The following is a 27,436-nucleotide window of genomic DNA, read 5'->3' as shown; positions in this document are numbered from 1 at the left end:
GCTTCAGCGTGATGTCTCAAGGTGGCGACAAATTTTTTGCGTGCTGTGCTTATTAACGAGTAGTATATTATTACTAATTTGCTCTAGTTTTATGCTCAGTCCGGGGACTAGGTGTTTGTGTTGTCCTCATCATTTCATCATCATCATCATCATCATCATCATCATCATCATCACTCGTGACAATGGCTAGATTGGATTGGGTAAAAAATTGGACTGTGTAAAAATGGGACTTTGTACGAGCGCTGATGACCGCGCAGTAGAGCGCCCACCAAACCAAATATCATCATCATCATCATCATCATCATCATCATCATCTAGTTTTATGAAAACCAGTTGAACATGGACCTATCCTTACCTGTCAGAATTGTGATTCGAGCTACCATCACGCCGCAGTTTTAAATCGCGGATAGGCAGGGAATCAACTGCTCCGAAATTGATGCAGTTGTTGTACGATGTTGTGGGCGAGTGGTGAATAGAGAGGCAAAACTTAGACTTACACACACAACAGTTTTTCCAATGACAGTCGTCGAGCACACTTAGTGTTGTCAATGAACGTGTGATAGGCAGTAACATGTAAGGGAATATTATTTTATTGTGGGCTTGAGGGAATATTTGGCAAGCCATTCGTAGTGAGAAGGACCCGCTCCACCAGTGAGATGTGACGCTAAGGAGCCACAATCGTAGCTGCTGTGATATGTATCCCGAAGACTCGGTTGATTCAGCTCTGCAAGCTATTCTTACCTGCGCACGTCTCTTCATGCCTGAATAATCATTGGGACCTGTTACCATACAGTAGAGCTGTATGTCTATAAAATGGCTATACGCGGGACATTCAGTAAGTAATGCAACATAATTTTTGCTGAAAGCAAGTTGGTTTTATTTAGGATTCCAATACACCATATTATTCACCATTCTTTTGGCTACACCGGGGTCCCGGGTTTGATTCCCCGCGAGGTCAGGGATTTTCACCTGCCTCGAGATGACTGGGTGTTTGTGTTGTCCTTATCATTTCATCATCATTCATGAAAGTGGTGATATTGGACTGAGCAAAGGTTGGGAATTTGTACGGGAGCTGATAACCGCGCAGTTGAGCGCGCCCCACGAGCCAAACATCATCATCATTTTTTGGCTACAGAACCCTACTTTTTAACATAATGCCTATTCAGTGCGACCGTCTTACGCCACCTTACAGGGACGGCCTGTGTGGTCGACGTCAAGAGCCAACATCTCACCACATCAATTACCTCCCCATCATCCACGTACTGCTTCCCACAGAGTGCCTCCTGCATTGGGCCAAACATCTACATCTACATCTACATGACTACTCTGCAGTTCACCCGTAAGTGCCTGGCAGAGGGTTCTTCAAAGCACCTTCAGACTGTTTCTCTACCGTTTCACTCTCTAACACCGCAAGGGAAAAATGAACACATAAATCTTTCTGTATAAGCTCTTCTCTTATTTTATTATGATGATGATCACTTCTTCCTACGTAGGATGGGCAACTGTATGATTTTCTTGATTCACTGAAACAATTATTAATAACGTATTTGTTTTTTTCCTGTTTGTGGTCCCTTATTAGTCACCTTACCTTCCTGTAATTTGTTCCCAACCGTAAAAATTTGACGATTTATTGGTTTACCGTCAATCGAGGACATCCGTCGTTAGAACGTTAGAGAGGACACCACTGTGCATGACTGGGTTCTTAACGTTGTAAATACTATGGTACACGTCTTCAGACAAGGTTTCCAAATTATTGGGTGGAGCAATTTCAAGTGAACAAAGGACCTACGACACCTCACACATTTACTAGTGAAAAGCGTGTCACACATTTGTCAGTTGCTGTAGACTGTAAAAAACTATAATTAAACTCCGTCCGAATAGGTCTTGAAAGTCGAACAGTAACGAAAGACTGCCGTGTCATCCTATATCTACATTTAAATCTACATCTACGTGATTACTCTGCTATCCACAATAAAGTGCCTGGCAGAGGGTTCAATGAACCACCTTCAAGCTGTCTCTCTACCGTTCCACTCTCTAACGGCACGCGAGAAAAACCAGCACTTAAATTTTTCTGTGCGAGCCCTGATTTCTCTTATTTTATAGTGATGATAATTTCTCCCTATGTAGGTGGGTGCCAACAGAATGTTTTCGCAATCGGAGGAGAAAACTGGTGATTGAAATTTCATGAGAAGATCCCGTCTCAACGAAAAACGCCTTTGTTTTAATGATTGCCACTCCAATTCACGTATCATGTCTGTGACATTTCGCCATAATACAAAACGAGCTGCCCTTCTTTGTACTTTTTCGATGTCGTCCATCAGTCTCACTTGATGCCGATCCCACACCGCACAGCAATACTCTAGAATAGGGCGGACAAGCGTGGTGTAAGCAGTCTCTTTAGTAGACCTGTTGCACCTTCTAAGTGTTCTGCCAATGAATCGAAGTATTTTGTTTGCTCTACCCACAATATTATCTACGTGATCGTCCCAATTTAGGTTATTTGTAATTGTAATCCCTAAGTATTTTGATGAATTTACAACCTCCAGATTTGTGTGACCTATCGCGCAATCGAAATTTAGCCGATTTCTTTTAGTACTCAAGTGAATAACTTCACACTTTTCCTTATTCAGTGTCATTTGCCACTTTTCGCACCATACAGATATCTTACCTAAATCATTTTGCAACTCGTTTTGATCATCTGATGACTTTATAAGGCGGTAAATGATAGCATCATCTGCAAACAATCTAAGAAGGCTACTCAGATTGTCGTTAATATAGATCAGGAACAACAGAGGGCCTATAACACTTCCTTGAGGAACGCCGGATATTACTGCTGTTTTATTCGATGACTTTCCGTGTATTACTACGAACTGTGAGCTTTCTGACAGGAAATCACGAATCCAGTCGCATAACTGAGGCGATAATCCATAGGCACGCAGATTGGTTAGAAGACGCCTGTGAGGAACGGTGTCGAAAGCCTTCTGGAAATCTAAAAATATGGAATCAATTTGACATCCCCTGTCGATAGCACTTATTACCTCATTAGTATAAAGAGCTAGCTGTGTTTCACAAGAACGATATTTTCTGAAACCGTGCTGACTATGTGTCAATACATCCTTCTCTTCGAGGTACTTCATAATGTTCGAATACAGTATATGTTCCAAAACCCTATTGCAAATCGCCGTTAGTGATATAGGCCTGTAATTCGGCGAATTACTCCTACTTCCCTTTTTGGGTATCGGTGTGGCTTGAGCAATTTCCAGTCTTTAGGTACGGATCTTTCTGTGAGCGAGTGGTTGTATATAATTGCTAAATATGGAGCTATTTCATCAGCATACTCTGAGTAAACCTGACTGGTGTGCAATCTGGACCAGAGGCCTTGCCTTTATTAAGTGATTTAAGCTGCTTTGTTACACCGAAGGTATCTATTTCTATGTTTCTCATCTTGGCAGTTGTTCTTGACTGGAATTCAGGAATATTTACTTCGTCTTCTTTCGTGAAGGAGTTTCGGAAAACTGTATTTAATAACTCTACTTTAGTGGCACTGTCATCAGTGAGTCAGTGACTTCACCCTTGCTATCGTGCAGTGAAGGTATTGATTGGTTCTTGCCACTGGTGTGCTTTATGTATGACCAGACTCTCTTTGGGTTTTTTGCCAGATTTCGAGACAGAATTTCGTTGTGGAAATTAGTAAAAGGATCTCGCATTGAAGTACGCGCCATACTTGGAACTTCTGTAAAACTTTGCCAATCTTGGGGATTTTGCGTTCTTTTAAATTTGGCATGCATTTTTCGTTGCTTCCGCAACAACGATCTGTGTACCATGGGGGATCAGTACCATCACTTATTAATTTATGTGGTATATATCTCTCAACTGCTGTCGATACTATCTTTTTGATGACATTCCACAACTTTTCTACACTTACATGATCAGATCGGAAGGAGTGAAGACTGTCTCTTAATAGGCGTTAAGAGCATTTTTATCAGTTTTTTAAATAGATATAATTTGCGTTTGTTTTTGATGGTTGTAGGTGTTACGGTATTCAGCTTAGCACCAACTGTCTTGTGATCGCTAATCCCTGTATTCGTCACAATACTCACTACTTGTCCAGGATTATTTGTTGCTAAAAGGTCAAGCATGATTTCGTAACCATTTACGCTTCGTGTGGGCTCATGAACTAATTGTTGAAAATAATTTTCTGAGCAAGCATTCTGTACAATTTCAGATAACGTTTTACGCCTGCCGCCGGCTTTAAACGTATAATTTTTCCAGCATATCGAGGGTAGATTAAAGTCACCACCGACTAGAACTGTATGAGCGGGGTACTTATTTGAAATGAGACTCAAGATTTCTTTGAACTGTTCAGCAACTATATCTTCTGAGTCGGGGGGTCGGAAAACGATCCATTTAATAGTTTAGTCCGATTGCCACGTATAACTTCTATCCATACTGTTTCACACGAACTATCTACTTCAATTTCGCTACATGGCAAACTGCCCCTGACAGCAATAAGTACTTCACCACCAACCGTATTTAATCCATCCTTTCTGAACACTGTTAATCGTTTGAAAAAATTTCGGTTGAAATTATTTCCGGCTTTAGCCAGCTCTCTGTACCTACAACTATTTGAGCTTCAGTGCTTTCTGTTAGGGTTTGGAGCTCTGGTTATTTCCCAACACAGCTGCGACAATTTACAACTACAATACCAATCGTTTCTACAACTACCTTACTGTGTTTTACCTGCCCACTTTTAGACGGACGTCCCTTCTGTAGTTCCCTGAGACCCTCTAACCTAAAAAACCACCCAGTCCCTTCCACACAACTGCCGCTACCCGTGTAGCCGCTTCCTGTGTGTAATGGACTCCTGACTATCCTCAGCTCATAAGCATCACCGGATGCGGATATCACAGACCATGTGATCAGCACACCGCTCTCCCAGCTGTTGTCAGTTTTCCTTACTGGAGCCTCTGCTTCTCAGTCAAATAGCTCCTCAACTGGCCTCACGAGGACTGAGCGCATCCTGCTGACCAACAGCGCTTGGCTGACCTGGTTGGTCACTTGTCTTAGTGCCAGCCAAACCTGACAGCGTTTAACTTCGGTCATCTGTGGAGAACCGGTATTGCCCCTGCTCAGACCACCTACAGGCTGTAAAAGCCAAATGTAAAAGGGCACAGAAGAACGACGGAATTCGTTCCCAAAAGAGATCTATTACACTTCATCGCGGGTTTTATAAGCATTGCCTGACTATTGCATGATTCGACCACAAGTGTTTTATATCAGACTGATCGTATCAACTTCCCCTACATCACTTAGTGCAGTGTAAGCAGTTAATACACGATATGTAACTGAGAATAGTCAATTTAATTAATTAACATAGCTTTATTTGGTAGTGTACTTGTAATTGAAACATACAATTATGGATAAAGGGATGTAAGGCGAAAGGTTAGGGCACATGTACCATCATGTCTCATTTCCTGTTACTCCCTTATTGACATAAATACCTATGAAACAGGTAGGCCTTTGGCAATCACAATTTCAGCTTATTACAATACAGATTGAATAAGATATCAGAGCTCAATAATAGGGCAATAAAACAGGTAGGTTTTGATTAATAAGACTTTCAGCTAACTCAAATTATGAAATAGCTTTTAATTTAATTAAAAGGAAACAGGCAGGCCTTCGATAATAACAGTTTCAGTTAACTGAAATTACCAAACAGAGAACAGGCAGGCTTTCAATGATAACAGCTTCAGTTAAGTATAAGGGACGTTCAAAAAGAAACGAGCCGGAGTCATAATTACAGAAGTCAGTACCTGTATGTTAGAAGTATTGACCCTGATTGTTGAGACACTTGTCCCACTCTGAATGGCAGTGAATGGCTGTCTCATAAAATTCCCGATGTTAACCAGTTCCGCACGTACAGCTGGACGTCGTCGTCCGAGGTAAGTCTTTTGCCCCTCAGAGCCTTTTTAAGGGGACCGAAAATGGAGTAATCACAGGGAGAGAGGTCCGGACTGTATGGAGGGTGGCCGAGAACCTCCCGTTTAAATTTCTGCAGGAGCGCCGCGACTGTGTTGGCCGTATGAGGCTTTGCATTGTCATGGAGCAGAATGACCCCACGGATGAGATTGCCCGGTCGTTTTGATTTGATCGCTTGGCGAAGGGTGGTCAAGGTTTGCGAGTAACGCTGGGCATTCACTGTTGTCCCGTGCTGCAGTAAGTGAATCAGTAGGGGGCCATCTTGGTCAAAGAAGAACGTCAGCATAATCTTTCCTGCACTTGTGTGGATAGCCTTGGCCTTTTTTTTTGTGGTGGTGACCCTGGATGCTTCCACTGGAGACTTTGTCGTTTTGATTCTGGTTCGAAGGGATGACACCGTGACTCACCTCCAGCCACCACTCGTGCCAGGAACGCATTCCCTTCCCGAGCATAGCGCTGCAGATGAGCAAGACAGTGAGCCATTCGACATTCTTCCTATTGTGGTTGAAGACTGTGGGGCACCCATTGGCGCATGTGCAGTCGTTCCTTCATGATGGTGTGAGCACTTCCGACTCTCACTCCGACCACGGCAGCTATGGCTTTCACTGGCAGTCGGAGGTCCTGGGTAATGAGCGCATCCGTCAGCCGAGCGATGTCACCAGTGTGGTGCTCCACACTGTGCATCCTCGGCTAACGACTCCTGTCCTCTCCTGAAGCGCTTGTGCCTCGCCTTGACCCTTGCAGGGGACATGCAGTGTTCGCCGTACACTTGTGACATTTGTCAATGAATGTCTGTTCCTCCAACTCCTTCCGCTGTCAGAAAACGAACAACACCTCTTTGCTCTTCTTAACTTCCACACTCTGGTCGTAACCACACCTCGTTACCCACGCCAAGATATTACCCTCCTGGTCACCGGTCTGCGAATTCCAGACTCCGTCTCGTTTCTTTTTGAAGGCCCCTTACAGAATTGCCAATTAGAAAACAGCCAAGCCTTCAATAATAACTGCTTAAGTTAAGTAAAATTATCAAAACAGAAAAAGGCAGGCCTCTTTTAGCAACAGCTTCAGTTCAGAGAAATTGCCAATTATACCACAAAATCCAAAACTTACCTGAAGTTTACGAATCGAAGCTGAAGCTTTCCGGTTCCAAAGGGGGCCCATAATTCAGCACAGCGAAACTGGCTTCAACTCTCTCATCGGAGTGTGGCTGGCCAGGCTAGGCACGAAGACGGCACTCAAAGCCAGTCACGGATTCAGATCGGCCTACAAATATGCCCAGCAACCACTCGCCGGACTCCGTGCCCAAGACGCTTGCACAAGTATTCCCCTTACCCACCGGGCGGGCCTCTCAGACCGTCCTCCTCACTCCGTTACCACTGCCCAACTCTCCACGCCACAACACGCCCAGTCCCCATCAACGACCTCGAGCGAAGATCTTAGTGGCCTCAAACCAGAGGGACATCACACGACAGCTCGACCTTCGAAACGCGACACCAGCAACCCCTCCACGGCTCAGTAATTTAGTTATAACTCACTACCACAGTGTCTTAAGATACGTAACAGTAGTTTACTGACACCTTAACATTTCTTCAGCAGAATAAATGTGCAAGCATTAAAAAAAACTGAAATGATAGATATGTCACGACCTGCTACAGTAACCTATTCAACAGGTCAAAATTCAAAGCCAGCGAATACAGAAACAAGAATAAAAAAGTAACTCAATAACGTTTCTGCCTGCGTGTGACACCATCCTCTTCGTAAGAGGCACATTCTCAGTTTTGTTGATTTTTGCAGGTATGTTCTTGAGACATTAAAACATTGTGGTAGATCGGCGCTCGACTTCAGACCTCCGCCTTTCACAGGCATTGCTCTCCTCCGCTGAGCTATCCAGATAGGTTTGAGAGCACGTTTCGTATGTTCAGTCTGCAATTACCTCTACCCTGCACTCTGCAAGCCACCTGAGTGTGTTTGGCAGAGGATACCCACTATCACAGTATAATCTCCCTCATTTCTCTTTCCAGTCGTGGCTGTTACACAGGAAGAAAGTCTGTTGCTACCCCTCGTTTTGGTCACAAATTGTTCTACGCCTGGCGTCGTCGACATTGCGCGATATTTTATAAATAAGATGTTTCTCAACTACTGATGTTGGAAAAAAATGGTTCAAAAGGCTCTGAGCACTATGGAACTTAACATCTGAGGTCATCAGTTCCCTAGAACTTAGAACTACTTAAACCTAACTAACCTAAGGACATCACACACAGCCATGCCCGAGCCAGGATTCGAACCTCGACCGTAGCGGTTGCGCGGTCCAGACTGAAGCGCCTAGAACCGCTCGGCCACAGCGGCCGGCACTGATGTTGGAACGCGGGCTCTGGGGATGTTGTGTGTAAAGCTCTCCACGATGCACAACGTGTCTCTTGTAAAGTCTCTTACTCCAGGTTGCTGAGAACTTCCTTGACACCCTCACACTGAACAAACAAACCTGTGAAGAATCGTGCATTTCTTCTCTGAATCTTCTTCATTTCAGTCAATCTAACTTGCTTAGGTTCTAAGACTTTCGAATAATACGAAAGAGTTGGTCCTAGAAGGGTTTTGAGTTCCAACTCTTTCGTGTGTGTGTTACGCGTCATCAGTATTTTTCCACTAAATCGGAATCTGTGTTCCGCCTTCCCAGAGCTAGACTCCGGACAGAATTTTCCAGAAATCCGACGGATAGACCTGGTTGCAGTGACTGATTGCCGATCGCGTAATGAAACGGTATCGGATCTGATCGTCTGTTTATGCGCTTCCGCGTCGCATAACATTTAAACATACTGAACAAAGAGATTTTTCAACTGCAGGAGACGTCACGCTAATAGTGGGCAACAGCGCCTCTAGCCTTGAAAGTGGCCTCAGTTTTGCAAGAAAGAGAGGCCACAAGCATCTTCAGGAATGCCGTGTCCACCTGAGCTGATGATTAGATAGCGTAAAGCTACAAAATTGTGGATATGTGTGTTGCTTTGAATCATCCACAATTTCTGATAGCAGCAGACTTTCCCGTGGGTTTGAAATCTGGCGATTTATTGGATTAGTTATCGTGCAATAGGGTGCTTCAGTATAGGGATGGCGCTTATAGCTGAAACAACCAGGTTTCGGTTATCGAGTTTAACCTGACTATTAAAACCACTCGAAGTAACCGGTTTCTGAAATATCTCATGTTCGGTTTCTTTATGGCTATTATTTACAGTAATAATCTTAGACTTTAAACAAAGATAGAAAACTTCTAATGAGGGTGAAGCAGTAAGAGATCTCGATCGGCATGAGGATGAGGTTGTGGCAGGAATCAGTCTATGTCACCAGTGGAGAATGCGGAGATGAGGGAGGCGGAAGTGGAGACGGCGAGAGCAGAAGTCAATGACTTTTCTACATCGTCATTTTTGTATCGTGTCAACCACAAAATTAATGTTCAGTTATTATTCCAATTTTATAGCATGTCAAAATTATAGGAATGACAATCAAATTTACCTTTCAAGGCACGTTGTGGATGTCTTCTCCTTACGTGATGTCACAAGTTTGCTGTGTGTCCTCCCATTTTTAATCTTTTAAAGTAAATGGAGCATTTACGTCATTGCTATCATCCTTCGTAAAATAAAGCCAGACTATGAATTGATGCCGTTTTGGAATATAACCAATGTCCGAGGACGACTGTGGGAAAAATCCATATAGATTAGGTGGGCGCAACTCATGCAAAAAATGGTTCAAATGGCTATAAGCACTATGGGACTTAACATCTAAGGTCATCAGTCCCCTAGACTTAGAACTACTTAAACCTTGTAAGGTGTCAGGCAAATCCAACACCTTCCATGAAAACCCTGACGTGATAGCAAATCCGGCAGTGTGTCACATAGCTCCGAATAAATCCTGACATTAAATTAACCAAAGTAATACGATCAACGAGTGAGCAAATGGAATACCACAGACTAACACAAGAACGCCTAAATGCATGTCATACCTCCCACTGTGAAACAGACGCAGTTCCGAGAGGAGAAACAAGAACAGAAGCCGAGAGCAGAGTCGTGTAATCTAGAAGGCCCTACGATAAAGGACACCCACATAGCCGGCCAACCCCCAAGAGCAGCCCCCAGCCCATGTTAAAAGATGGAGCCCTCCAGAAGAACAGTATAGATCTTACGATAACACTAAAAGGGCCACACCAACTCAAGTTTCAGTGTGAGACTGTACGCGTCTCTGTTACATTGCAAACATTAAAAACATTGCCCCACCACGAAAAGTATAATGTTTCTCATTGGATAGACAGAATTTTTGTAGGCGGAGCTTAAGGTTAACACTGAGACCCTGATTGGTCAGTTGGAAACACAGCCAGATACCTTTTTCTTAAACCCACTTCAGTAAATTGTAGTAAAGAGAAGTTAGAGAGTTGCTACCGAGATGGCGAGGTGTCTGGAGCTGTGCCGCCTGCCGCCCCCTGATGCTGCCTAACCACCGAGAAGGTAATGAACGCACGTGATGCCGCATAAGAGCGCATAAGGCTTCACTCAGAACTGCAGAAGTCTCATCTGTTACATCCCCTTTTTGCGTAATACTAGTGTCGATCGTCAATTAAAGCTCATGGTACTCACATTTGCTACGTAAGTTAAAATCTGAAACGCTATGATTTTTCTGTTATATAATTATTGAGAAGCCACATCAGCCACTGTTATTTACGACAAGTTAAATAAGTAATTAAAGATAATTGAGGGTCACTGTAGACCATTTTGATAATTTTCTCTTTTATGAAACTTAACTGAAACCTAGATTATAGATGTGATATGGCATAGGTCATCCTTCGATCCATTCTAGAACTTGGAAACCCATTCAGGGAATATTCGTTCACATTTTTATTGAACGCAGTTGGTTTTTATCATCCTGTATTAAAATATTTCCTTTTATCAATAGTGCAATTTATAAACAATGTTTTGTGAGTAGAATAAAAATTCCAATGGTAAACTTAACTGCTTTTCCGACGTTATTTTACCAGCTAACTAAAATAGGAAAGCCTTGAACCCCATCCACTAAATTTAGTTAGTATTAAGATTCTTTTACAGGGAGTGCATTAAGTATGGATTATATCATCGCTAGTCTCACTGAACTCTACATGTCATGTGTGGTCTGGCGTCTCCTTACCAGCAACAGGTCCCAGGTTCAAACTAGTCAATTCCCTAAAAAACACGCTCAGAGCGTCGTTGCGCGAAAGTGGTAGGGAGACACGACTTAGAACAAACAGACACCACGCACAATGTTAGAACCTAACTAACCTAAGGACATCACACACATTCATGCCCGAGCCAGGATTCGAACCTGCGACCGTAGCAGCAGCGCGGTTCCGGACTGAAGCGCCTAGAACCGCTCGGTCACAAGGCCCGGCGCAACTCATGCACTCTGCACGTACACATACTGTCTAACAGGCCATACCACACTGCAACAGATACACTGTCTCAGCAATGCTGTACCGATTCTTATGTCATGAGTTTGTTCCCAGTTTCTAACTGTTGACATCGTTATTAAAACAGCGATGATCGGTTTTCCTATTTTCTATACTACCCAAATATTTCGTAGAAGCGGAAATTTTACAAAGAAATATTACTGTTTGTAAAAATTTTAGCACTTCTTCTATGGTAATTTGATATGCCTGCTTTTTAAGCCAGTTATTACTAAAAATGAAAAATATTTGTTGTAACCGAGACCAAATAAATACCGAAAATTACCGGTCATTCAGAACTAATATAGCAGTATCGATTTTAACCGGTCGGTTTTTCGCGTCCCTACGTCAGTGTTCGCCAAACAAGAAACGTGTCAGTGCAGCAACATGGCTGTTGTCACCATGGACGACAGAAGCGTCCACAGCATACTGATCGTGAAGATGCAGAAGAAACGGCACGCTTACTCACCAAGACTGTTGAAATAAACATCCTGGTTCATGTTCACGATAACGTGAACAAATAGGCCGAAATCACAGTGTGTAAAACACCCCCACATCGCGTCACCGCCTCTGGCCTGTACTACACCCTGAAACCTCCACTTAGAAAAATTAATGAATTACTGTACTGATAAACCTCTTACGTTATTTGATTTTGAAGCAGCTGAGCAAAACTGAACGTACTCAGACATTTCTCTCTTTACTTATTTTGATCATCACGAAACTTACACACAATATTTTTTTAGCGCAGCGCAATCTGACTTTCAATAATCCCCACAAAAGAATTGCCCTGACTAACACTAACCTATACCTTTCATGAATCACTTATCTCACAAAAATCTTCGTTACTCAAACTACAGCAATACAGTGTGCGCCGATACTGCCAGCTGAATAAAAGATTGTAACTACTGAAGTCACTAACTACTGATAGGCATAGTTAGCAAATGAAAGATTTTGATAGAGAAGAAACAATGTATTTACCTTAATAATGTTCAAAAGCCATCATATATATATATATATATATATATATATATATATATATATATATATATATATATATATATATATAAATTCATGATATCCAATATCACAAAATTACTCTTTCTGATGGACACACGTCCAGATCGTCCGCTCTCAAAATTCTGCCATCTCTCTCCCCACATCCACCACCGCTGGCGGCTCACCTCCAACTGAGCAACGCAACGCGCTGTTCACATCCAACTGCCCAGCACAACAATGCAAACCAGCCACAGACTTCACACTGCACAGTCAGTGATTTTCATATAGAGCGCTACGTGGCGTTACCAACATAAAAACCTAAACAGCCTACTTACAACCCTACACACACTGCACGTTTAATGCTTCGTCGGACCTTCGGTGCACTCGACGTCTTGCATGATTTGAAATGAGGCGAAACTGCTACTATTCGGATCACGCTACATGCCTCCAGTCAGCTACAGTTCAGTTTCCGTGTTGTTTCATCCATTGTAGAGTTGCAGCTTTACGAGCTGCTGCGAGCAGTGAACTCTTTCGAGGTATCCGACTCCAAATGTCTATTTCATACAGTTCTCTTCGTAACATTCGTCTGGAAACTAGTTCAGATGGACCTTCTGTATATCAGAAGTGTAAAAGAATAGACCTGCAAAATTGCAGACCAATATCTTCAACATCATCTTGTTGCAAATTCTGAATTCGAATGTAATCAATTTTCTAGAGACCGTAAAGCTTATGTTTACGAATCAGAATGGTTTAGTAAACTATCGCTCGTTTGAGACTCAGCTTGCCCTTTTCTTACATGATATACAGCGAACTACAGGTGAAGGGCAACAGGCAGATTCCATATTCCTAGATTTTCGGAAGGCTTTTGACACAGACCCCCATCGCAGACTGATAATGGACGTACGTGCACACGAAATACGTGACTCGAAGACTTCTTGGGTAATCGAACCTAATATGTTGTCCTCGACGGCGAGTGTTCATCAGAGACAAGGGCATCGTCAGGAGTGGCCCAGGGAAGTGTGATAGGACCGCTATGATTCTCTATACATACACTACTGGCCATTAAAATTGCTATACCAAGAAGAAATGCAGATGATAAACGGGTATTCATTGGACAAATATACTATACTAGAACTGACATGTGATAGCATTTTCACACAATTTGGGTGCATAGATCCTGAGAAATCAGTACCCAGAACAACCACCTCTGGCCGTAATAACGGCCTTGATGCGCCTGGCAATTGAGTCAAACAGAGCTTGGATGGCGTGTACAGGTACAGCTGCCCATGCCATGCAGCTTCAACACGATACCACAGTTCATCAAGAGTAGTGACTGGCGTATTGTGACGAGCCAGTTGCTCGGCCACCATTGACCAGGCGTTTTCAATTGGTGAGAGATCTGGAGAATGTGCTGGCCAGGGCAGCAATCGAACATTTTCTGTACCCAGAAAGGCTCGTACAGGACCTGCAACATGCGGTCGTGCATTATCCTTCGCAGGAATCAAATGAAGGATAGAGCCGCGGGTCGTAACACATCTGAAATGTAAGCTCCACTGTTCAAAGTGCCGTCAATGCGAACAAGAGGTGACCGAGACGTGTAACCAACCAATGGCACCCCATACCATCACGCCGGGTGATACGCCAGTATGGCGATGACGAATACACGCGTCCAATGTGCGTTCATCGCGATGTCGCCGAACACGGAAGCAACCGTCATGATGCTGTAAACAGAACCTGGATTCGTCCGAAAAAATGACGTTTTGCCATCCGTGCACCCAGGTTCGTCGTTGAGTACACCATCGCAGGCGCTCCTGTCTGTGATACAGCGTCAAGGGTAACCGCAGCCATGGTCTCCGAGCAGATAGTCCATGCTGCTGCAAACGTCGTCGAACTGTTCGTGCAGATGGTTGTTGTCTTGCAAACGTCCCCATATGTTGGCTCAGGGATCGAGACGAGGCTGCACGATCCGTTACAGCCATGCGGATAAGATGGCTGTCATCTCGACTGCTAGTGATACGAGGCCATTGGGATCCAGCACGGCGTTCCGTATTACCCTCCTGAACCCACCGATTCCATATTCTGCTAAAAGTCATTGGATCTCGGCTAACGTGAGCAGCAGTGTCGCGATGCGATAAACCGCAATCGCGCTAGGCTACAATCCGACCTTTATCAAAGTCGGAAACGTGATGGTACGCATTTCTCCTCCTCACATGAGGCATCACAACAATGTTTCACCAGACAACGCCGGTCAACTGCTGTTTGTGTATGAGAAATCGGTTGGAAACTTTCCTCATGTCAGCACGTTGTAGGTGTCGCCACCGGCGCCAACCTTGTGCGAATGCTCCGTAAAGGTAATTTTTTGCATATCACAGCATCGTCTTCCTGTCGGTTAAATTTTGCGTCTGTAGCACGTCATCTTCGTGGTGTCGGAATTTTAATGGTCAGTAGTGTATATACATGATGTGCCGGACAGGCTGGGCAGCAATCTGCGGTTGTTCGCTTACGATGCTGTGGTGTACGGGAAGGTGTCGAAGATCCGTGACTGTAGAATGATACAAGACAAATCAGACAAAATTTCTAGTTCTTGTGATGAATGGCAATTGGCTGTAAGTGTAGAAAAATGTGAGTTAATGCGGACGAGGAGCAAAAAGAACCTGTAATGTTCGGATACAGTGGTAGTAGTGTCGTGCTTGACACATTCCAGCCGTTTAAATATCTGTGCGTAACGTTGCAAAGCGATGTGAAATGGAACGAGCATGTGCGGATCATCGTAGGGAAGGCAGATTGAGGACTTCGGTTTATTGTGAGAATTTACGAAGATGTGGTTCATATGTAAAGGAGACCGCATGTAGCACGCTCGTGCGACCTATTCTTGAGTACTGCTCGAGTGGTTGGGATTCGCTCCATATCCGGATTGAAGCAATACATCAAAGCAGTTCAAGGGGGGCTGAAAGATTTGTTACTAGTAGATTCGAACAACACGCAAGTGTTATGGAGATGCTTCGGGAACTCAATTGTGAACCCCTTGAGGGAAGGCGAGAAACACTATTGAGAACATTTAGAGCAGCGGCATTTGAAGCTGACTGCAGAACGATCTAACTGCCGCCAACATACGTTTCGCGAAGATACGAGAAATTGGGGCTCATACGGAGGCTCTCTCTATCTGCGAGTGGAACAGGAAGTGAAACGACTAGTAGTGGTACAGGGCACTCTCCGCCATCCACCGTGTGGTAGCTTGCAGAGTATGTATGCAGATGTAGATGGGATGTAGATGTAGATGTAATTCACAGACAATAGCAATTACTGCCCTGTTTGAAATTGATTGTCATTGAAAAGGCGTGACGGACATGTAACAGGACTATGATCCTTTTAAGACCTCTGCCTCAGCGCCTTGTTACATGTCAGCAAGTGGTACACCATTACTCGTAGACACGTTGAACAGTCCCGTGATGATACACCATCAAATTGGGCAACTTCATTCATGCTCTGGTCACAGCCACCTCAAAATACGATAGGTCCTCTACGCTAAACTGTCACGTCTCCACGTCGGAATGTCTGATTATACAGGATGTTACAAAAAGGTACGGCCTAACTTTCAGGAAACATTCCTCACACACAAATAAAGAAGAGCTGTTATGTGGACATGTGTCCGGAAACGCTTAATTTCCATGTTAGAGCTCATTTTAGTTTCGTCAGTATGCAATGTACTTCCTCGATTCACCGCCAGTTGGCCCAATTGAAGGAAGGTAATGTTGACTTCAGTGCTTGTGTTGACATGCGACTCATTGCTCTACAGTACTAGCATCAAGCACATCAGTACGTAGTATCAAAGGTTGTGTTCACCACGAACGTGGTTTTCAGTCAGTGCAATGTTTACAAATGCGGAGTTGACAGATGCCCATTTGATGTTTGGATTAGCACGGGGCAATAGCCGTGGCGCGGTACGCTTGTATCGAGACAGATTTCCAGAACGAAGGTGTCCCGATAGGAAGACGTTCGAAGCAATTGATCGGCGTCTTAGGGAACACGGAACATTCCAGCCTATGACTCGCGACTGGGGAAGACCTAGAACGACGAGGACACCTGCAATGGACGAGGCAATTCTTCGTGCAGTTGACGATAGCCCTAATGTCGGCTTCAGAGAAGTTACTGCTGTACAAGGTAACGTTGACCACGTCACTGTATGGAGAGTGCTACGGGAGAACCAGTTGTTTCCGTACCATGTACAGCGTGTGCAGGCACTATCAGCAGCTGATTGGCCTCCATGGGTACACTTCTGCGAATGGTTCATCCAACAATATGTCAATCCTCATTTCAGTGCAAATGTTCTCTTCACGGATGAGGCTTAATTCCAACGTGATCAAATTGTAAATTTTCACTATCAACATGTGTGGGCTGACGAGAATCCGCACGCAATTGTGCAATCACGTCATCAACACAGATTTTCTGTGAACGTTTGGGCAGGCATTGTTGGTGATGTCTTGATTGGGCCCCATGTTCTTCCACCTATGCTCAATGGAGCACGTTATCATGATTTCATACGGGATACTCTACCTGTGCTGCTAGAACATGTGCCTTTACAAGTACGACACAACATGTGGTTAATGCACGATGGAGCTCCTGCACATTTCAGTCAAAGTGTTCGTACGCTTCTCAACAACAGATTCGGTGACCGAGGCGGACCAATTCCGTGGCCTCCTCGCTCTCCTGACCTCAACCCTCTTGACTTTCATTTATGGGGGCATTTGAAAGCTCTTGTCTACGCAACCCCGGTACCATATGTAGAGACTCTTCGTGCTCGTATTGTGGACGGCTGTGATACAATACGCCATTCTCCAGGGCTGCATCAGCGCATCAGGGATTCCATGCGACGGAGGGTGGATGCATGTATCCTCGCTAACGGAGGACATTTTGAACATTTCCTGTAACAAAGTGTTTGAAGTCACGCTGGTACGTTCTGTTGCTGTGTGTTTCCATTCCATGATTAATGTGATTTGAAGAGAAGTAATAAAATGAGCTCTAACATGGAAAGTAAGCGTTTCTGGACACATGTCCACATAACATATTTACTTTCCTTGTGTGTGAGGGATGTTTCCTGAAAGTTTGGCCGTACCTTTTTGTAACACCCTGTATACTATTGACTTGCACCTACACAAAACTTCTCTGGAATAACTCACGTCTGTCTGGAATAACTCACGTCTGTGGGGGAGAGTCACATTAGGGGTGGGAAAATCCGACGGGTCAAAACCGATACCGAACAGTAAAATGGTTCAAATGGCTCTGAGCAGTATGGGACTTAACTTCTAAGGTCATCAGTCCCCTAGAACTTAGAACTACTTAAACCTAACTAACCTACGGACATCACACACACCCATGCCCGAGGCAGGATTCGAACCTGCGATCGTAGCAGTCGCGCGGTTCCAGACTGAAGCGCTTAGAACCGCTCGGCCATACCGGCCGGCACCGACCAGTATTTGAGTTCTGAATAACTGGCATTTTTCGTTATTTGTTTTGTCTCGGTCGTAATAGGTGTTTGTTATTTTTTAGTAGTAATCGAATAAAAATACCGAAATATCAATTAGAAGTAGTAGCAGTGCTAAAATGTTTCGTTTTTAAATAAACATTAAAAAAAGGAATTGGTTTGAAATATTGCTTCATTTAAGAAAATGGGAAAAGCTATCAGCGATCTTTTAATAACAATGCCGGCCGCGGTGGTCTCGCGGTTCTAGGCGCTCAGTCCGGAACCGCGCGACTGCTACGGTCGCAGGTTCGAATTCTGCCTCGGGCATGGTGTCCTTAGGTTAGTTAGGTTTAAGTAGTTCTAAGTTATAGGGGACTGATGACCATAGATGTTAAGTCCCATAGTGCTCAGAGCCATTTGAACCATTTAATAACAATGCTGACAGAAACTAGCAACAAACCCTCGGCAATAGAATCGTACAGCATTGCTGAGACAACAATGCCGTCGTTGCAGCTTGACGTGGATTAAAGGTACGCGTGTACTGCAGTGTGCAAGACTTACCCCCACCTGATCTACAGGCTGTCTCCGTAAGAGCGTGCAAAAATGTTTCAGGACATAGAGGATGTTCCACTGGACAATCTGAGGTGAGGAACCCGAGGGTGGAGAAGCCAGCTTAAGGAGATATGCAAGTAAACTTGTCTAGCGCTTGGTCTAGATTACTGTTTTCCACCTTATCTACAAATAACTATCCTGTTTATTTACATGTACATTCTTTATTTGCTGCAAGGAAATGAGGAAGAGGAGCCTGATTACTAGCAAGTATTTCCTGGTCGCTGTATTGGAAGGGGAGATCCTATTCCATGGCCTGCCAAGTCACCTGACCTGAACCCCCTAGATTATTACCTATGAGGATATCTAAAGTAGCTTGCGTATGAGACCCCAGTGGATACGGAGACGGTATTAATTTCCAGAATTTTAGCTGCCTATTATGTGACATCAGGGATATTCGTCAGGGCGCGTCAGAAACTTGTTCGCCGATGTCATGCTGGCATTGAGGTTAATGGCCGTCAGTTTCAGCACATTTCGTAAGATACAGTACAAATGGTACGTTCATTGTGTCAGTGGCGGTATCTGCAGTTAACTGTAACTAATGTAAATAAAAAAGTACACAATAGTGCGATTTAATTCCTATTATCTGCTTAAGCTGGCTTTTCCGACCCCAGGTTCCCTATCTCAAATTCTTCAGTGGGAGCATCCTCTACGCCCTGTTAAATTTTTGCACGCTCTTACGGAAACACCCTGTGTATTTAGTTCGTCGTTGTCGTCGCCGGACATCCGTTATATTGCAGAGTGGCACCAACCCTAGTCTGGAAATGTTTTTACGAAATAACATAGCAAGCAAATACAATACTTTATTTGCTTTAGAAGATTAAAGATTTGTCTGCCATTTCTATGAAGTAATAAAAGAGTAAGGAAATTATGGTAAGAGTAATAAATTAAAAACTTAACAATTCATTCACACTACACAATAAAAACAGAAAGTAGCTGATCGTCTGTGTGTGCATAATTATCTTATATGCTTGTAGGCCTTGAAAACCTGCAAATTAACACGAAAAACAGATTCTTTGGCATCAGTTTTTACCCTTTAGCAATAAATATTTGTAATGCCTAAATAATGGTATGATCACCGATTACAACGTGATTTTTTAGCATAGTTTCGAGAAATTAGAATCAATGGGCAAAAACTGGTGTTTTTTGGTAGCATTCAACCACTCATTACTTTTCGAGAAAAGAAGTGATCGGTGGACGGAGTAAGTTTTCTTTTATTTGCCTATTTAATTTGATATTGTGATTTAATGTATCTTGAAACTGAGAGAGCAAAAGTTTTTCAATCGTTGTCAGATTTGTACGTTTACTACAGGCAATAATAGGAATAAATAACCGAAAATCGGTTATTTCAGAAATCGGTTATTTTGAGCGCTTTCAACAGTCAGATTACACTGGCGTGAAAGAAAAAGCAATACAACCGAAAACCGGGTGTTTCAGCGATAACGGCCATCCCTCGGCCACGTGACCGGCTGGTAGCAGCTTCACACCTTCTGCAATACTCCACAGGACCAGTGTGCTCTTTTTAGTAGGTGGTAAATATTTTATCTAGTTAGCTTACATATGCTCAAGGTCAGCAGCAATATTTGTCATTAGTCGCTGATCAGCTGGACGTTACTCGGTATTTCGTAACAAGTCCCTGATGACGTCACTGTGCTGTACACAGCTACGTCGTCTGCGAAGGTCCTCATAAGGCTGCAGATGTTATCTACCTGCTATTCTACATATGACAACATTGCTTTCTTTAAATCCAAGAAAATAAATGTGATAGAATTATCTACGAGATATCTAAAAACTGCAGAAACAAAAGATCTGTATAAAAAGCCTCAGCATCTGCCTACGGAATTTATCATTTATTTTTTAATAAGGAAATATTTTATTCTTCTCTTGTGTCGTGGAAATTTACTTATTGTATTGTATATTGTGTCGTTGTGGAAGCATGATGTACGTTCTGATCTGTAGCCTGCTTACTGAATAATTATGTATTTAAGTGCGAAGCAGTGTCTTATTTCATAGTAGTACCTGAAACACCTTAATTCCAATCTTAAAAAACATTATTAATGAGTCAGTATTTTTCAGAGGCCTATTAAAAAAGAGAAAGAACCTATCTTCATCAGTATCAAAGTCCGATTGTGTTAAGTTTTACATTTAAATAGTGTAAGAATTTTATTAAAGTTTCATGGTCATGCGTCACTGAACAATGACACCAGATAACCACAACGCATTGGCTTGAACAGTCATCGACTTTCGATGAAGGGGAATGGAAGAAGACTAATACACCTTTTTTAATTTTCAGGTAATTGAATTGTCTTACATATGCTATTCAGGGAAAACTCTACGAATGAGAAACAATCTCATCGCCGTTGAGGTGTGCTTTCTTGACGCGACTAAATTTACATGTGAAATTTGTAAATTATTCGGAGTTTATCAACGTCGTTTTGCTGGAGTTTTTTTTCCTTTGTGTAATTTCCTCTAACAAAACTAATTCCTCCCGAACAGGCCATGAAGGCCCAACGGTAATGACCGGCCGCCGTGTCATACTCAGCTCACAGGCGTCACTGGATGCGGATATGGAGTGGCATGTGGTCAGCACACCACTCTTCCGACCATATGTCAGTTTCCGAGACCTGAGCCGCTACTTCTCAATGAAGTAGCTCCTCAGTTTGCCTCACAAGGGCTGAGTGCACCCCACTTGCCAATAGCGCTCGGCATACCGGATTGTCAACCATCCAAAGTGCTAGCAAGCCCAGCCCGAAAGCGCTTAACTTGGGTGATGTGACGGGAACCGATGTGATCACTGCGGCAAGGCCGTTGGCTCGTTTCCTCTAACAAGAATGCACAAATCAACATACCGTGAACGTCAGCGGCCCTACCGGACTACGCCAGATGCTACTTTCGCTTCTGTCATCCCCTACTTAAGACACAGCCCAGCATCTCTGTCGTGAACCTCTCTACAGTAGAACTACATAGTGCCGGCATGTTTCGTACGTGAACTGATGAGTGGTGTGGTGTGGTGCTGTTGCAGTCAGGGGGAGCAGTGGTACGAGTTCAGGAGGAGAGTCAACCAGCCCATGATGCAGCCGCGTTCCAGCAAGCTGTACGTTCCCTCCATCGACAAGGTCGCCCAGGACTTCACCGACAGGTGAGAGCCGTCGGTGACACGAGTGCTAGAAGCAGAGTAACAGTGTTGTGTTAGTCAAGGTCTACATTATCTTTTTCCTTCATTCTTTCAGAATGCTCGCTATCAGAGATGAGAATATGAAGATGCCTCCCGACTTCCTGAATGAGTTGAACAAGTGGGCACTAGAATGTGAGTATCTCTATAATGTTCTTTGCTCTAAATGGAACAGTGCCTGTGTCTGTAACGAAGCAAAGAAGAACTTTGTCTCGTGTGCTGAGAAGCCGCGGAAAAGGAGTGATTCTTCAGTCATAGTTTCCCCCTGAAAATTTGCTTCGAGGTTGTTCCTCAGATACTTTTTTTTTCTGCGTTCGCGGTGTACTGATGCAGAATACTAAATTGCTTCTTAACCAATGCGACTGAATCGCAATTTACAATGCCTTACAGTAAAAAGTGAAGCACTCATAAAATATCATCGGATGTCAATGTAACTTCGCGCACGTACACACCACAGACAGCTACACTGAAGAGCCAAAGAAACTGGTTCACCTGCTTCATGTAAGAAAATGGGAAAAGCTATCAGCAATCTTTTAATAACAATGCCGGCCGCGGTGGTCTCGCGGTTCTAGGCGCTCAGTCCGAAACCGCGCGACTGCTACGGTCGCAGGTTCGAATTCTGCCTCGGGCATGGTGTCCTTAGGTTAGTTAGGTTTAAGTAGTTCTAAGTTCTAGGGGACTGATGACCTTAGAAGTTAAGTCCCATAGTGCTCAGAGCAGCGAAAATGTTTAGCCTCAGAAGAGTGTTCCTGGAGCCATTCTGTAGCAAATCTGGACGTGTGGGGTGTCGCATTGTCCTGCTATAATTGCCCAAGTCCGTCGGAATGCACAATGGACATGAATGGACGCGGGTGATCAGACAGGATGCTTACAAATGTGTCACCTGTCAGAGTCGTATCTAGACGTATCAGGGGTCCCATATCACTCCAGCTGCACACGCCCCACACCATTACAGAGCCTCCACCAGCTTGAATAGTCACCTACTGACATGCAGGGTCCCTGGATTTTTGCGGTTGTATCCATGCCAATACACGTCCATTAGCTCGATACAATTTGAAACGAGACTCGTCCGACCAGGCTACGTGTTCCCAAGGATCAACAGTCCAATGTCGGTGTTGACAGGCCCAGGCGAGGCGTAAAGCTTTGAGTCTTGCCATCATCAAGGGTACGCTAGGGGGCGTTCGGCTCCGAAAGCCCATATCGATGATGTTTCGTTGAATGGTTCGCACGCTGACACTCGTTGATGGCCCAGCACTGAAATCTGCAGCATTTGCTGAAGGGCTGCACCTCTGTCACGTTCAATGATTCTCTTCAGTCGTCGTTGTTCCCGTCCTTGCAGGCTCTTTTTCCGATGTCGGAGATTTGATGTTTTACCGGATCCTCATATTCACGGTATACTCGTCAAATAGTCGTATGGTAAAATCCCAACTTCTTCGGTACCTCGAAGATGCTGTATCCCCTCGTTCGTGCCCCCACTATATACCACGTTCCAATTTCACTTAAATCTGTAGCAGAAGTAACCGATCTAACAACCGCGCCAGACACTTGTTGCCTTACACAGTATAAGCGTTGCCGAACGCCGAACGCAGCGCCGTATTCAGCCTGTTTACGTATAATTGTATTTGATTATCCTTGCCTAAACCAGTTTATTTGACGCTTCAGTATATATAAGTGATTAAGAGGTGCAATTCCTTATAGGATATGTAAGGGGCGTAAACAGCGTCAAAAGTTGAACGATCACTGTAAAGGATAGGGACATGTCGCGGCCGGCTGGAGTGGCCGAGCGCTTCTAGGCGCTACAGTCTGGAACCGCGCGATCGCTACGGACGCAGGTTCGAATCCTGCCTCGGGCATGGATGTGTGTGATGTCCTTAGGTTAGTGAGGTTTAAGTAGTTCTAAGTTATAGGGGACTGACGACCTCAGACGTTAAGTCCCATAGTGCTCAGAGCCATTTGAACCATTTTTGAGATGTCGTGTACTTCTATATGATACAGCGTTATCAGCATGTGACTGAGTTTTAAAGGAGCCTCATTGAGGGTTTCAGTTTGGCTGTGTGGTCGAATTGAGCGGTATCCAGATTTATGGGACATTTTGATGTGATAGTGGCCTGATGTTGGACTGCATGGGAACTTGAGGGCAGACATACATGTCATCAGGTTTCCAGTCGACCACATCTGACCACCGCAAGGGAATGTCCCCATACTGTGCGCCAAGCATATTGTAGCCCCTTCACATCCGCATCTTCCTGTCCAGAACAACTAATAGCCTCTCTGCAAGATTCTGTGTAATCCCACATCTTTGGTCGGAGACTACCAGCAGCCAGTCTTGGGAATTAAGGTCCCTTGAATAGGCTCCTGTGAACACCACAGCACAAATGGCTGCATTTTGAGTGGTACTGCAGCTGATGAGCATGGACTGCTGATGAATGGTGTCATATTATGTTCAGGATAGATCGCAGTTCTGCACTATTCTGGATGACCATTGTGGTGTGAGGAGCTGTTGGGCATGATTTCAAAAAATGGTTCAAATGGCTCTAAGCACTATGGGACTTAACATCTGAGGTCATCAAGCCCATGGACTTAGAACTACTTAAACCTAACTAAACTAAGGACATCACACACATCCATGCCTGAGGCTGGAGTCGAACCTGCGACCGTAGCAGCAGCGCGGTTCTGGACTGAAGCACCTAGAACCGCTCGGCCACAATGGCCGGCTATGATTTCAAGCCATGAGTGGTAGTGACTGGGGGAACTCTGATGGCACAATGGTATGTCGCAGACACTGTGCATCGCCAAATGTTACCTTTCATGCAACAGTATCATGGTGCCATTTTTTTGTCGTGTTTGTGACCAAGGGGAGATGCTGAAATTTAAGTTGTTAGATAGCAAAGAAGGGCTATATGGTTATTAAGTATAATCATCAGAATACAATAGCACGATTCCTTGAGAGGTGAGTTGCACTATTATGTTCAGGCTGACAATTGGATGAAGTCTGTGTGGATACAGGCAACAGAGAGCTTAGGGTACTCGAGGAGGCTTTGGGGCCAAAGGTGGCGGTGGTGACGGGTTATTCAAGAGTGGATGTACACCATGAGCGCTGACGCAGTCAAATGCTCCTTGTGGTCTTGTTGATGTACATGGATTGATGAGCTGCTGAGTGCAGCCAGCATAAGCCTCAAGTGTGAAGAACTGACTGCAAAGTGGTTGGGTGGTGACCTAAGCATTCACCCATTGGACTGATACCGGCAGAGGCACGTAAGGCTCAGAAGTGCGATAGTGCTATGATGGCAGTGTTGTTTACAGTAATGCTTATGCATCTGTTGGCGAGGTTGGTGCCACACAGAACCTTGGCAGCTGGTGGAAATTTCGTTGAAAACAACCCAGTGTGTGTTTGTTGATGTGGGCTATTTTTGTCTGATCTACAGAAGGAGCATCATTAGTGGCCTAGAGCTTTGGCAGCTCAAAACACGATGTATGATTGGTGGCTGTGTTGCATGTGGTAGCCAGGAGACACAGCACCCCTTCTCTCCCTAAAGAAGAGATGTACGCATCTCGAAGAAGTGGCTTCTGAAAAGAGGTGGCTCTAGAATGTGTGCCTGTGAGCTGGGGAGCATTGGCTGAAAGCAGGAGTCTGATGCAACTGAGATAGAGGGGTCTGGTCAGACATGGAAAAGGAGATGGCAATGGAGACACAGTGTATTTGTCATGGAAGGTTGATCAGGCAGCCAAAACTGGCGAGGGAGACAGGACCCAGTGTGGTTGAAGTTGGAGTCGAAATTTCCAGGAGAGCAGTTCAGCTGGTGACCTGAAGCGGCTGCACAGATGAAGAACGGCTGGAAGCCAATGGGAACGGTGGTGTTGGAGGCTGTGATGGGGGCGGCTGAGGTTGGGCCAGCTGAGGTAGAACTGGCTGTAGTTGGGATGACTGCAGTTCGGCCAGCTGTGGTTGGCCAGTTGCAGTTGTGCCAGCTGTGTTTGGGCTGGCTGTAGTGATACCAGTGGCGGAGGTGCTGGTGACAGAGGTGATAGTGGTAGAGGTGCTGGTTGTGTGTAGAGGAGGAGGTAGTACTGGCAGGGAGCTGATGATTGTTGTAGAGGATGATTCGGATTGTGAAATGAGTGCATGTGCATGGAAAACTGGAGAAGTGGGCACCAAAGTGACGTCAGGGGCATTGAGGGAGCTGCAGAGGAGCACAAAAATTTGGCGTTGAGGATGGTGCCTCAGAATGGTGAGTGTGTGCAGGAACACGTAAATTGTAATATTAGGCACTGAGTCGAGCCTGCAAGTAAAAACAGGACAGGGTAGCAAGACCTGCACATGGGTAAGGAAATACTCATTGTTAAGTGAAATCAAGAGTTGTAAAGTTCATGAAGTATTTTTCCAACCATGTGAAGAAGGCAGCCAGTGGCTTCAACCCAGTTGTGTCGTCGGCGTTAGGGTGAGGGCAATGCCAGAGTGGTCTAACGCCTATGAGAGAAGCTCGTATTCGTGTTTTAGCCGCTGTAAACGAAGCAGGAGCTGCGCAAAGACGTCTGAATGTTGCAGTGCCCTACTGAAAAGGGAGAGTGAGCATTGAGAGCAAACAAATGCTGAGAAATATCAGCAACACTCCAAAGCGTTGCACAGGTGTGGAAGGTTACTCTGGGCAAGTATGAATAGCACTATTTCTTGAGATGTGAGTTGCACTTCTTGGTTCAGGCTGACAGCCCATGAGGTCAGTGGTGGCAGTGAGCGGGAGTCGCTCGAGGACTGACAAAATCTTTAAGGCTGTAGGCATTGGTAAGCGGAGTGTGCTTGGGGATGGACGAAGTACGCGATCCAGTAGATAACTCGAGGCTGCGTGTTGTCCATGGACGTTGCAGTAACATGCTTATTGTTGGCTCAGCAGTGAAATCTAATTGATGAGCTGCTAGGTGCAGGCGGCGTAAGCCGGGAGTGTGAAGAAATAACTGTAGAATTTTCACATGGCGACTTAAATACTCGTTCGGATGAAATATACCGGCGGTTGCACGTGGCTCATGGAAGCGGGGTAGCGCCACGATGGTAGTGCTGTTTTCGGTGGTGGTTATACTTACGGCGATGAGGCTGGAGGTGCAGTTTAAAGCTACCCAGTGCTTGTCTGTTGACGCCAACTGTTTTCGTCTGATCTCCAGAGAAAGTGTTGTTAATGGGCCAGAGTTGCTGCAACCTGTTGTACACCATCGTATGATTGGTGACTGCGTTGCAGGTTGTAGCCAGGGGCACAGCATTCTTCTAGGAACTGCTGTGGGACCTCGCAGAGCGAGCATAATTCCGTCCATTATCTTACTCGCAGTGCGAGACACTCGTTAAGCGAAACAATTTGTCCCATACAAATAAATGTAAGATACGCTAACGCATTCCATGCAGAAAAAGTACTAAAAGTATTATCTTATTCGTGCCATTTATTCAAAGAAAATTATACCTACAGTATTACGTACTGTATTATTCATCAAACATAACTAGTTTTTTTTTTTGCTTCTTTCTGGCGACGCTTCAACACTTGGCGAAAATGCGACTCAGCATTATCGTCAAATACATTTGTAGCGTGCGTAGCCACTGCTTTATTGCGGTGATGATTTTCAGTGTACGATGCAACCGATTCCCATGCTTTCAGCAATTCTCTTATAGCGCCAGAAGATTGCTCCTCTGCTGTTACCGCCTCCTCCTCCTTCTCCTCTGAAGAACTCTCTACAACTTCCTGCTGTGGAACCCATTACAACTCCATAAGCTCTTAGGTGG

The 27,436-nt window shown here is 44.5% G+C and overlaps 1 protein-coding gene across 4 annotated transcripts in view; it reads left to right on the top strand.

Moving 5' to 3' along the window:
• LOC126481147 (probable cytochrome P450 301a1, mitochondrial) overlaps positions 1–27,436 on the top strand; it is a 517,008-nt gene that overhangs the window by 138,651 nt on the left and 350,921 nt on the right. For 3 of the 4 annotated variants that reach the window (XM_050104710.1, XM_050104707.1, XM_050104706.1), the window contains 2 exons: positions 21,526–21,642; positions 21,734–21,810. The exons of the other annotated variant lie outside the window; for it this stretch is intronic. In XM_050104710.1, the coding sequence (XP_049960667.1) occupies positions 21,526–21,642; positions 21,734–21,810 (194 nt within the window). The remainder of the gene's footprint in view (positions 1–21,525; positions 21,643–21,733; positions 21,811–27,436) is intronic. 4 annotated transcript variants of the gene reach the window in all.

This window comes from Schistocerca serialis, chromosome 5 (genome assembly GCF_023864345.2).
Source record: "Schistocerca serialis cubense isolate TAMUIC-IGC-003099 chromosome 5, iqSchSeri2.2, whole genome shotgun sequence".
Classification (NCBI taxonomy): domain Eukaryota; kingdom Metazoa; phylum Arthropoda; class Insecta; order Orthoptera; family Acrididae; genus Schistocerca; species Schistocerca serialis.
This window is presented reverse-complemented; position numbering and strand designations above follow the sequence as displayed.